General features: G+C 43.8%; 1 protein-coding gene across 4 annotated transcripts in view; it reads left to right on the plus strand.

Annotated features, from left to right (window-relative positions):
* Positions 1 to 8,839, plus strand: part of WIPF3 (WAS/WASL interacting protein family member 3) — a 36,327-nt gene extending 27,488 nt beyond the window's left edge. For 3 of the 4 annotated variants that reach the window (XM_053359560.1, XM_053359559.1, XM_053359562.1), the window contains 5 exons: positions 1,885 to 2,016; positions 3,798 to 4,550; positions 5,000 to 5,143; positions 6,388 to 6,489; positions 6,998 to 8,839. In XM_053359560.1, the coding sequence (XP_053215535.1) occupies positions 1,885 to 2,016; positions 3,798 to 4,550; positions 5,000 to 5,143; positions 6,388 to 6,489; positions 6,998 to 7,038 (1,172 nt within the window). In that variant the 3' untranslated portion in view covers positions 7,039 to 8,839. The remainder of the gene's footprint in view (positions 1 to 1,884; positions 2,017 to 3,797; positions 4,551 to 4,999; positions 5,144 to 6,387; positions 6,490 to 6,997) is intronic. The other variant, XM_053359561.1, reaches the window with a different exon arrangement.
* The last annotated feature ends 3,001 nt before the right edge of the window (positions 8,840 to 11,840 follow it).

Consider the following 11,840-nt stretch of genomic DNA (forward strand, 5'->3'; position numbering starts at 1 on the left):
AGCTGTTTTTTCCCAGGCTGAAAGTCCCTGTGGGCGTTTTGTTTTTGTTTTGCTTGGTTACCAAACCCTGGAAAAGCACCACGTAGATAAGCCTCTTCTACTTATGAGCTGAAAGCTGCTTATATTGGCCACATTTCTTGAGGTTTGGCCTGTCCAGTTCCACACCCCGCCCTGCAAGGACCAAGCCTCCCACTATAAGCCTCCTGCCTTTTGGTTTGTATTAATGTACAACTTCTTTGTATATATAGCAAGGGGGTGGACAGCCTTTTTTTTTCTTCTCACCAGCCCAGGAGTCAAAACATGTTGTGGATTCTTTCTTAAGACTCCCTAACCCCAGTTTGAAAAGTTAATTATGTTGCTGGAGAGGGGTGTTCTAAATGCAGACTTGACACTGTTCATTCTTTACTTTTTCCTTATTAGATTCCTACCCAGTCCCTGATCTTTCCTCTAACAGCATTTGTGAAAACTTGTCAGTTGTTCATTGGCCCATGTCACAAGGAAAGTGGAACTGTGAATAGTTACCATTTTCTCTGTAAAAAGGCAGGATTCACATATTCCAGCAAATTTAATTTTTCCTGATCTAGGTAGGAAATAATTTGACGGCTTTGCTAAGGGAATTTGGGGTGTCTTTGGCAACTAGAATTACAAAGGTGTGGCATGCAATAGCTTATGGAGGTTCTGCATGTTGCAGTGGGAACTGACTGAGATCTGGGGGTAAGAGATTTGTGGGTTGCTGTTTAAAATATAAGATTTTCTCTGCTAACTATAAGATACCCATAGGCATTTCATATGACCCTGGGTCATTCCAGATAATATATTTAAAAGGCAATACGTGCCTGGTTAATTTATTGAATGGGATGCAGACAGCTTCCCTTGGTATGATTTGCTGTAAGGATATTATATCTTGTCGCACTTAGAAGAGTGATATTTTGTGACTGGAAAAACGTGCTTCATAAGGCGGACAGCCGTGGATACAAAACTGATGGATGTTACCCCTGAGGAAACCAAACAATATTGCTCTTCTAGCGTGGACTGGGGTGGAATCTACACACATATAAAAACCGTTCTGAAAATGCTTTTTTCTATTGAATTTTCCATAAGGCTCACCATCGCCATCTACTGTCACATTGTATATTGCACCTAAAACACACTTAAAACATTTTATTTGCAGCTGTGTAGTTGAGTCCTGGGTTAGTAGAAGTTAGCACCAATTTTAAATGTAAAAAAATCTACTTTTTTATCCTGCCATGTGAGAAAGTTCTTTGATCCCTGCCTTTATTTTAATTTTATTCTTTAATGCTTTATTGGTTTTAAAAACAAAACAAGTACAAAACAATACACAACGATCAACAAAATGTAATCCAAGATCGACACTCATTACAAAAAAAGAGGAAAGATTGGATTCACATGTCACAAATTCCAACATGACTTCCAATCCTCCAATTGTGATTCCTAATTTACATTACGACTGAGGACTTAACTTTATCTCTCACAGGTTGTTCAGTCGCGTTAATTTGGTAAAGTTCTCTTTTTTCATGCAGAAGTCAATCCAGGCCTGCCAGAGAATTTGGATTATTACAGTGTTCTTTCAGCTATTCTCTGTAAATATTCCACTCTTTATTAAATATTGGATCTGTATGGTCTCAGAATCTTGCTGTCAAGATGGATAGATTAGCAAGAAGGTCCCTGCCTTCATTCACACACCAGAGGGTGCTGTGTTTCAGGATGTAGAGAATTGTGTATGTGGCTGTTGCATCAAGTCACTTTCTTATTCATTATATGCTGCAGGGAAAGACACCGAGGGTAAAAATAAAAAGGGCCAGTAACTCGGGAAGCTTGATAGAATAACCCAGATTTAACTTTTTTTTTATTCTTTTGTCACAGACTCTAGGAGGAGGGCCAGCAGAGATGGAGGAAGCTCAGGAACCGGCAGAAGTGACATCCCTCAGGCATTGGGGAACCTCTTTGCAGAGGGTTTTCCTGTTCTGAGACCAGTAGGCCAAAGGGATCTAGCAGGTAGAAAAAGCATTTTTCTATTTAAATACATCGCCCTCTTACAGCAACTAGAGCCTGGGTAAACAGAACACGATGTTTTTTTCTTATGAGATGTTTGAAAGAGAGGCTAATTTATTCTTCAGAAACAATAAACTATATATATATGTATATATATATATATATATATATATATATATATATATATATATAAAATCTGTTTCAGTAAAACATTGTAGGGCAAGCTTCTCTGACTCTCCCTTTACACTCAGTTTCCCTAGCAACAATCTTATTTTGGCCCAGGAAAAGAAAACAATCAAAACAGTATTTTTATATATTTAAAAACCACCATGAACCACTCTTCAGCCATGGCTCTCAAGAGCAGTTTTCGGATTGGCCCATAAAAACAAATGCAACAAAAAAACCATATGGAAAAACTGGATAGCACAGTTGGTTAGAGCATGGTGCTGATAACGTCAAGGTTGCAGATTCAATCCCCACAACGGACAGCTGCAAATTCCTGCATTGCGGGGGTTGAACCTAGATGATCCTCAGAGTCCCTTCCAACTCTACGATTCTATTCTGTTCTGTTCTGTTATGTTATGTTGTGGGGGGGTGGGGAAATCTGGCATAAAAAGCAGAAACAAAACACAGAACGAAAGGAGTTGGGCAAGTGCAAGGCAATTGGGGAACCTGAGGTACTTGACTTATATCAAGTCGGACCATTGGCCATCTAGCTTTCTCTTGTCTGCACTGACAGGGTTTCAGGCAGGAGTCTCTCTCCAGCCTTCCCTGGAGATGTTGGGGTTGTATGGAAAGCAGAAGCTCTGCCCCTGAGCTTGTCCTTTCATATTCAGGCCCTTTAGCTGGAGCTGACAATAACACCAAGATGCCACCAGGAGAACCTCTCTTGGAAGGACATTTCAGAGATGGAGTGCCACCACAGAATAAGCTCTGGTCATCAGCCATCACACGTCAGACGAGGGAGGGGAGGGAGAAGGCAGCAAACACGGAACAAGGCCTCGGAGGCAGGGCAGGTTCCCCTGGTCCCAAGCCATTGAGTGAAAACCGCTCTTTTGACTTGTGCTAGTCCATTGACTAACAGTTAAGTGTAGCGTTTTCTGGTGTTGAGATGTTCCATATGCCCAGTTGACAACCCCAGTGCTGCCTCTTGTGCTCACTGTAGTTCCCAGTCTTCAGAAGGCAGCCCCACCAGCAACACACTGCAGCAGTCTAAAAAGCGACGTGACAAGCGCCACTGAGAACCATGGCCAGGTTTCTCTCTATATACACATGCTCTCATTCCAATGAGAGAAATCAAATTAAAGCAACCAGTTTCTTGGGGAAATGTGCTTCGGACATGGCAGGCTTAATAAGCTGGGTGGAAAGGGCAAAAAACACCCAGATCTGTCCATACCACGAATGCCCCAGGGCTTCTGCCTCGCCTCGGTGCAGCATAACTGAGAAACACAGGAATGATTGCTCATCCTGTTGAGTAGGAGGCTGTGAATTTCTGTCGTTCGCGTCAGAGCAGAATGTGTTGGGGCTTCAGCCACCTCTGCTCTGCCTCCTGGGAAATGGCCGAGTCACTGTTGATATTGCAGCGTCCAACAGCTAATCTGTAGGATTGGAATGGCAGGCAGGCAATGGGGGTTTGTGGCAAAGGGAAACGAGATTTGTGAAGAGGCTGAGCAGGACAATTTCACATCTCTCTCTTCTTTGGTCGTCCCTCAAAGCGAGTGGCCCGTGCCATTGTTACTTTGGTTTATTTGCTGCTTCCTAAAACTTTTATTTGGTTTCCTCAGGTGGTCGGGCGGGTCAGCCAAGTGCTGTAAGGACATCTCCTCCTGCAAAGGGTCCAGACCCACAGAACAATAATGGGAAGGCCAGCGGCAGCCTTCAAACTGCGTCTGACAGCCCCAAACCAGCAAGTCCATCGGAAGCATCCAAGGCCCAGCAAGCGATTCCAGCTCGTCCAAACATCCCTGCTCCTCCTCCTCCTCCTCCGCTGCCACTATCACCTTCCTCCAGCAAACCTTCGCTTATCTTCCCCCCTCCTCCCTCTCTTCCCCCTCCTCTGCTTGAAAATCCCGAGAACCTCCCCTCCCCAAGCGCTGCTGCTCCTTCTCCCCGCAAAACCCCAGCATCCCCTTCACACATGCCGGTGCCGCCACTGCCTCCTCCTCCCCCTCCCTTGCCTTTAGGGCCCCCTACTTCACTCCCAGGCAAAACCAGCGAGGGCCCCAGCCCATCGGCCTCCCAGCTTGACCTAAGGCTCAGTTCCCCTTCCGTGCCCCCTCCGCCGCCGCCGCCACCTCCAGTGCCTTCTATGTCCACGTTCTCCTCACACAGGACGTCTTTGCCGCTGCCCCCTTCGCCAACTTCTCACAGTGCCTCGAGTGGCAGTGGCGAAGCCCCGCCTCCGCTGCCCCCCAAGTCGCCGTTTGTGCAGTCCCAGATGCAGAAGCCCAGCATTCAGTCGCTGCCTCTTCCCCCAGCCCCTCCAAGCACACAGCAAGTGGCTGTGACACACAAGAGGAGACAAGGCAGAGGCGGAGGTAATATGGCACTCTTTAGCTGCATCACCGCTGGCCCATTTCAATGTACCATAGTCCAAAATGCAGGGGTAGGCCAGGGCCGTGGCCTGCAGCTTCCAGCATCCCCTAACATTGGCTGCACTGGCTGGTGTTGGATTGAGGTGTAGTCTTTGCCACAATATTGCAAAAAGGGGTTACTATTGTTGTTTTACGTAGGTTGCATGCTAACTAGCCTGTATGTTTAAAGTGGTCTCATGCCAATAAGGCTGCAACATCGGGGTTTTCTGAATATTTAGACCTGCTCTTTGCCTATAGCCTACTTCACAGGGATGGTGTAAGGTTATTTACACTAGCCTGAGCTCTTTGGGGGGGAGGTTAAGGTGTAAGTGTAGTAAAAAACAAGTATGTATGTCTGATGCAATGTTGGCTTATCTTCTCTGAGTCTTTTTCTAATGTGTATTTTCTCTTAGGAAAGCTGATGCCACCCCCAGCACCTCCTGCAAGGTCTCCGACAACTGAACTCTCAAGCAAATGCCAATATGCTCAAGTATCTCCCTGGCTGCCTAGCCCAGACCTCTGCTCAGCAATTAAGAATGGGGCAGTCCACATAATGGGTAATGTTGATAAATTTACGTCTCTGCCCTGCCCAAAGACAAAAATGGCAAGCTTAAAACATGCAGGAACTTGTCTTCTCGCAAAACGGTGGGGTATTCACCCATGAAGACTTGTTCAAATAAGGTGTTTACTAATTTACTAAGGAATGGCAAGAACCTAAACAATGATATTACAGAAAAAAAGCAAATTAAATTTTAAGGATGTAGCATTGAGCTTCTTTTGCTGTAGATTTTAGATACAAATGTAACTTCATGTTGTTGTGAGGTTAAGAAATGGATATTTGCTGGAATAACTGGGTGGAAACTTTTTTTAGAAATAGAGGGAGAATAATATCAATAATGTTTAGCAGCTGTCTAAAAACTGAAAGCTGTTTACATGCACCCTCTCAAACTCTTTGTAAGGTGAAACAGTTTTATTATACTGTAAGTATCTTTACTGGTGTTGTAAAAATTCTGCCATGCGATAAGTTTGCCAAATTGCTTAATGGCTGAGCAAGAACATTCTGGCCCTTGTTGTTTTATTAAAAAATAATTTCAAACACCACAAGTAACACGGAACACCCTCTACCTCAAAAGCATGGAAACAAAACATGCAAACCATTTTCAGGTTCAACATGCTCCCAAAGGAACTAATTCAATTTCCAGGAGTTGTTTTGCAAAACAAACTACTTCCTTTCACATACAGTTCATAGGTGAGTTCAAGTTCATCCAAATCATCATAGAATTGTAGGGTTGGAAGGAACCCCTGGGGTCATCTAGTCCAACCCTCTGCAATGCAGGAATCCCAGCTAATTTTTTTTTCAGCATTCAGAATATTATAAGCTCTTTGCTTGAAGTATAAAATACACTTGAGAAGACTAAGGAAACATCAAAACATGCACATAGTGGGATGTGAATGGTTTTATCTTTCTCAACAATTGTGATCTTTAAGCTTAATGGCCCAATGAGTTTGAAGACGTGTGTGTGTGTGTGTGTGTGTGTGTGTAAGGTAATGGAGTTGAAGATTAACTCGAAATCTTTCAAAGTTCTACCCCAAAATGAACCTAATTCACACTCAATTCAGTTGGCAATGAACTACTTTGGGTGTAGTTCAGAGATTTTTGAACTGGTGCAGTAAACTTTGTTGCCTCAAACAACTTTATTCCAAGAACTGTCTTAGACCATTCCTTTATCGTTTTTCTACAGTTCCTTGAATTTGTTGAATTGTTGTAACTCAAAGGGGTGTTTTCCATTTAATTCTCCAGATGACTTTGAATCTAAATTTACTTTCCATTCCGTGGAAGAATTCCCTCCTCCTGATGAGTTTAAGCCATGCCAGAAAATTTATCCTAGCCAGGAAGCTAGAGGTAAGTCAGAAAGTTCAATTACGGTCTGATCACTTCAAGAGTTAAATTATTCTACTCCTCTTGCCTTAAAGACTAGAAACGGTTGCGTGATTATGACTCCTTAGAAATTTTCAAGAAACAGTGGCCTGGTCAGAAATAGAGGAGATGCTCACTAGACAGAAGTCTGCTTGGCCAGATCATGTAGATAAAAATAATCTGCGAGAGTTTTGCAGCTAGCATTAAAGGACTTGTTTCTATGTGCTAGGAAGCCATTGGCTTGGGTCACCTGGCTTGAATCCTCACTGCAGAATCTCCTTCCTAGCTTGAGTCCACCTATGAAACTCATGATTCTGTTACCAGAACAAGCCACAAGACTCGGACGCCTGCCTGGTTGGATTTGAAGGCACTGAAAGCTAAAGTGGCTTCTCCTTGCATGTCAGAAACATGCCTGAAATCTACGGACTTGGTTGTTCAGCTGTGGCTTTTTGTCAATTTGGTTTTCTAGCTAGCCTTCTTTCAATTCTTACAGATAGCACCAACAACCCTCCATTAAGGACACAAGTCAGATGAGAGATCTTGGTAGCAGGAGCATCGCTGGAAGGATCAACGGAGCATTGTGCAGCGTAGGGCCCTGTTTCGATGACCGCACAGTACATGCAAGCAAAACTGGCGCTACATCCAAGCTCATACGTGGTAAACGGTGGGATTGACTGGACTAGGACGCAGTTGGAAACCTATTGTTGTGTAATTCCGTTTCAATTGCTTTAAACCTGGGCTGAGATTTGTTTTTAATTTTGTGGAATACTCAGTATATATATATATAAATATAAAACATGAAATAGCAGCCCACCTGTGTGGGTCATACTTTATTTTAGCATGAGTGTTCACCCTGCTCAAAATGCAAACGAGTTTGCATAGACGACAATGGTTGAAATTCCTGCCTGTACTATCTGCTGGATATAATTTATTTGACCACGTAAATCATGCTTTCAAACTAGGTTTGCTATATTTAAATGTATGCAAGTTCCCACCCACCCTCTCTTAGGAATTCTGTGCATTGTAATTTTAAAAATCCCCTTCTTTGCCTCTCTGTAGTTACACTAAAATGGCTTTCCAGTTAATGCAGTGGTGTGGATTGCCAGTGGAACGCAACATGTGTGCATATACGTATATTTCAGTGTGTAGGTGATCGGCACTAACCTTCCTTAGCATAGCAGAGGATGGTACCAGGCGTTCACTGGAAAATGCACAAGCTCCAGCTGATTAGCAAGCATGGAATACCTTCTCCTGAATTTTGCCATGTTGCTGCCTTTCACACGTCATCAACATCCCTCTGTCAACATCTGTCCCACCCATCCCTTTGATTAGGAAGTGAAGGAAAACCTGACAGCTGACTATTGAAATGAGGCAAAGAATAATAGAATGTATACTGACTAATGAGCATCTAGGCTACATCACTACACAACTGTGCCTCCTGGCATAGCATATTTATGATGTTAACATCCCCAGCAAATCTGAAGGACCAAACTAGATGGTTATATGGCTCTAATAGTTTCTGAACAATGTTGCTCCAGGTGAAGAGCATCAACAGGAAGCTGGAGGAAACGCGGCAGGGGAAACATTTTGAATAAGGAAAAATAAGGTTTGATACCTCCTCTGCCGCTCCCGCTTTCAAACTGGCAGTGTCCTCTGGTTGTTTTGCATTAAAAGGAGGGAGAAAAGAGATGCCATTATCTTACTCGTAGGGGCCATGCTAGGTACCATATAGCAAAAATATGTAAGAAGAGTAGCAGGTGTTCTATTTACATGTGAGCGCGCTCTGTGATATTCAGCTTGGCTCCTGAGAGTAGGCTACTAGCAACAAACTAAAGTTCTACTTAAATGTTGTTTCAGAGGTGGGAAAGAGCAACGTAATACCTGTTCTTTCGGCTAGCTTTAACACACAAGTTCCTAGGGCGCTTATGAGAGACAGCAGCAACCAGAAAATGGGGGCATCAGTCTGCATTAGGGAATAAAGATGAGCAGGTTGTGGGGGCTTAATGATTCTTGATTTTGAAATAAGGGAGCAAGCATCCATATTGGCCTCCTTGACTACTGAACTCTGCCCATTTTGTCTCTAGCAGGGAGAAAGAAATGCAAAATCGGAGTCCGTATGCACCTAGCAAAATAGCAGCAAAGTATTTCTGTGAATTGGATATTTAAAAACAAAGAAGTGTTCTCAATAGTATGAAAAATACCATGTGATTTCATTTTAAAATGCCATGCGAAATGTAACTTCATCTTTTTTCTTCTCTTGGAGCCTGTTAAGTCAGTCAGTGGTTGAAAAGTGATTTCATTTAGATCTGCATATATTAAATTACCATCAAACACATGTTTTGCTTACTAATATTTACAATGGATGCTGAGATCTATTTCAGATTCCCCCTGTATATAAAAACTTACTAGATTTGGTAGAAAACACTGAGGGCCAGAGTGAAAACTAAGCTTGCATTGGTAACCAAGAGAAGGTGTCTAATTCTGTAGTAATTTTTATCCTTAGGATTTATTCTTCACTGGAAGAAAAACCAGGAGGAAAGTGTACAGAAGTATTTAGCCACTCAAGAGATTACTCTGTGCAGAAACCATTTTATTAGTTTTGTCAATCAGCGTTGTCTAATACACAAATCCCAGATGATTGCAAACCCATACATATTAGTTCCCACGAGAAATATGTAAACAAAGATTTACAGATTCTGACTCAATTGGATGCTGTTCATGCCAACATATCTTGGGTGAGGCAGCAGGGCCATTTTTTCTCAACGTTACCCCAAGCCTTTGGTTAGCGTGTAATGCAGGAGTGGAGAACATATGGCCCTACAGCTGCACTCCAACTTCCATTGTCCCTAGCATGCATGGCCAATGTGCAGGGATGATGGGAGTTGTAGTTCAGTAACAGCTGGTGGGCCAAAGGTTCCCTCCATCTGCTACAGAGGAAACTACAGAAACCAAATGCACTTTTATTGCCTTCCAGCCTGTCTAAGATTCACCAAGCTCTATAATTTCCAACTGCTTTTTATTGCCTCTTCTGTGGATTGAAATAAGCAGTAACGTGTCAACTTACTTTATATTTTAGGCATTTGAGTTAGAAACTGTGTGCGCACGTGCACTTTTGACATAGTATTTGAGCAATGAGGGATTTACATGGGCTCCACAAAGATGCAACAGAGCAACCAAGGAGGAGGTAAATAGGCTGAGTCTCATGCTAGTTTCTGAAAGGAAGAACGAAGAGAAGAGCCATCCCACAACTCTGGCACTTGCTTCTATCTCCTCCTCAGTTGCCAGGTTCTTCCAAAAACTACACTTACACTGAAAGTTCAATATCTGTGTGTTGTTCAGCAATGGACTGTCTGAGTTTTCCCCTCTCAAGAAAAAAATTAAGGGTTGTGAACACACAGCTCATGGTGGTAGGAAATTTTCCTGTGCAGAATCAGAGCCCTGACATTTTAATCTACAGGACTAGCACCATAGTTTCTAGAATTTAATTATGTTTGCTTGATACTTACAGGTGTATGATTGCTCTCGTCTTTTTTTTTTAAGAACAGAAGCTTGCATACATTTCAACTAATGGCAAGCCGAGTTTGATTTCCACTTTAACCATGTCTGATGTTAATCTACACAACACGGACAACAAAGCAAACCACACAAAGGAAGACAGATTCAACATGAACATAACAATCAAGGAAGAGTATCATGTTTATCCTCAGCCATTTCACATACTTTCACGATGCCAATAATTTAGATTCCCCATGTGAGGATAAGAGAGATTCACACTGTACATTAGTTTTGTTTTGCTACAATTATGGGATCAGAGGCGTACCTAGGATCCCTTGGCAAGGAGCTATATTGGCCTGCATATTGCCTCAAAATGTTGTAAGCTAGAGGTTGGCAAGGTTTACCTCACGTGGGCCGGTTCACTCCAGCGGAGATCCCTCTGTGGGCTGGATCGCGAGTGTGAGCGCACCCGCTCGCAATTTCCTGCACCACAGAAGTGAGTCCCCGTGCTGCACTGCGCCTGTGCAAAGCGGGTGGTTCGGTGGCCTGTTAAACAACCCCCGTGGTCCTTAAGTTGGCGACCCTTGTTGTAAGCCAACCCTGCTACATTTGGGACACCCTGCTTTGCCCCCAAAGCCCTATCCTGATTGGCATCACTGAGGACTCCCGAACCTTTTAATAGTTGTGTTAAGAGAGAACATTTCAACAGGTATGGCATAGGGCTGGGCAATATGTTGGCCGAAACAGGCTTGAAGTCCATATCATGATATCTGTGTCATAATTTTTGACTAGGCAATATATTACAAATCATGATTTGTGTGCACGCTATGCCAAAATCACACTGTGGGGGAAAATCATGAAGCCAGCCAATGCCTCTACATAGCTCCATATACTTCAGACATTGAGATGTATCGGTATATTGTGATATTTAGCTGGTGGTACATCACATTGTTGAAAGCCAGATATTGCCCAGTCCTAGCATGGCCTTTACTCATGCAAAAGTGTGCAGAGGGCTACAGCCTCAGAGCTCATCAGGAAAATGTATAAGACCTCACAATTAGCTTTTAAACTATAAATAGATGTACAGTGATCTATTTTGCATTGCCTATGAAATGTAATTGAACAGAAAACAGTTGCTGTAATTAGTGATTTAAATGATCATCTAACAAACATCAAGGGGGGAGGAGGACCATCTTATCTGAGTGAGGAACTGGCAGGGTGAGTTTGGGCAAGGGTGGGAAATGGAGGACTTGCACCCCTACTGAGGAGTTGCTCCTCCTGGCAGGAAAGAGAAGCAGGAGCCAAGTTGCCTGGATGCTGCTCCTCCCAGTTTGGAGAGGAACCTCATGGGCAGCAAAGCAGCCTTCAGAACTCCCATCCTGGACAGCACCAGCACACTCTGTGGGCTTCTGCAAACGCACTTGCTCTCTCGTCTGCCTGGTCTTGTGCTTCTAGCAAGAGTGCCAGGCAGGCTGTGAGCGACAGCACCCTTCTCCAGAGTTGGCATGTCCAGCCCCACTGCCTCTGGCTCTTCCCAAGATGCTTACGAACTAGAGGAAGTGGCTGTTGCTCAGGCTCACTGCCACAGTAGCCTTTCCCGACTCGCTAACTTTGACTGACAGATGGCGGGGAGAGGGAAGGAAGAGAGCACTGGTGCTTCCAGCCTGCCAGGAGGGAGACTCAATATTCTGAAAGCGCTCTCTATTGCTGGGTGCTGCAACATCCAAAAGGGGCCTAGCATCCCTTCCTCTCCCATGCTGATTTCTGCATGTCCCCACCTCCCCGGTCCTGTGCCCTGGCAGGGGCGAGTTTCACCACCCCCTAGGTACATTTTTCGACTA

Source organism: Podarcis raffonei, chromosome 12 (genome assembly GCF_027172205.1).
Source record: "Podarcis raffonei isolate rPodRaf1 chromosome 12, rPodRaf1.pri, whole genome shotgun sequence".
Taxonomy (NCBI): Eukaryota; Metazoa; Chordata; class Lepidosauria; order Squamata; family Lacertidae; genus Podarcis; species Podarcis raffonei.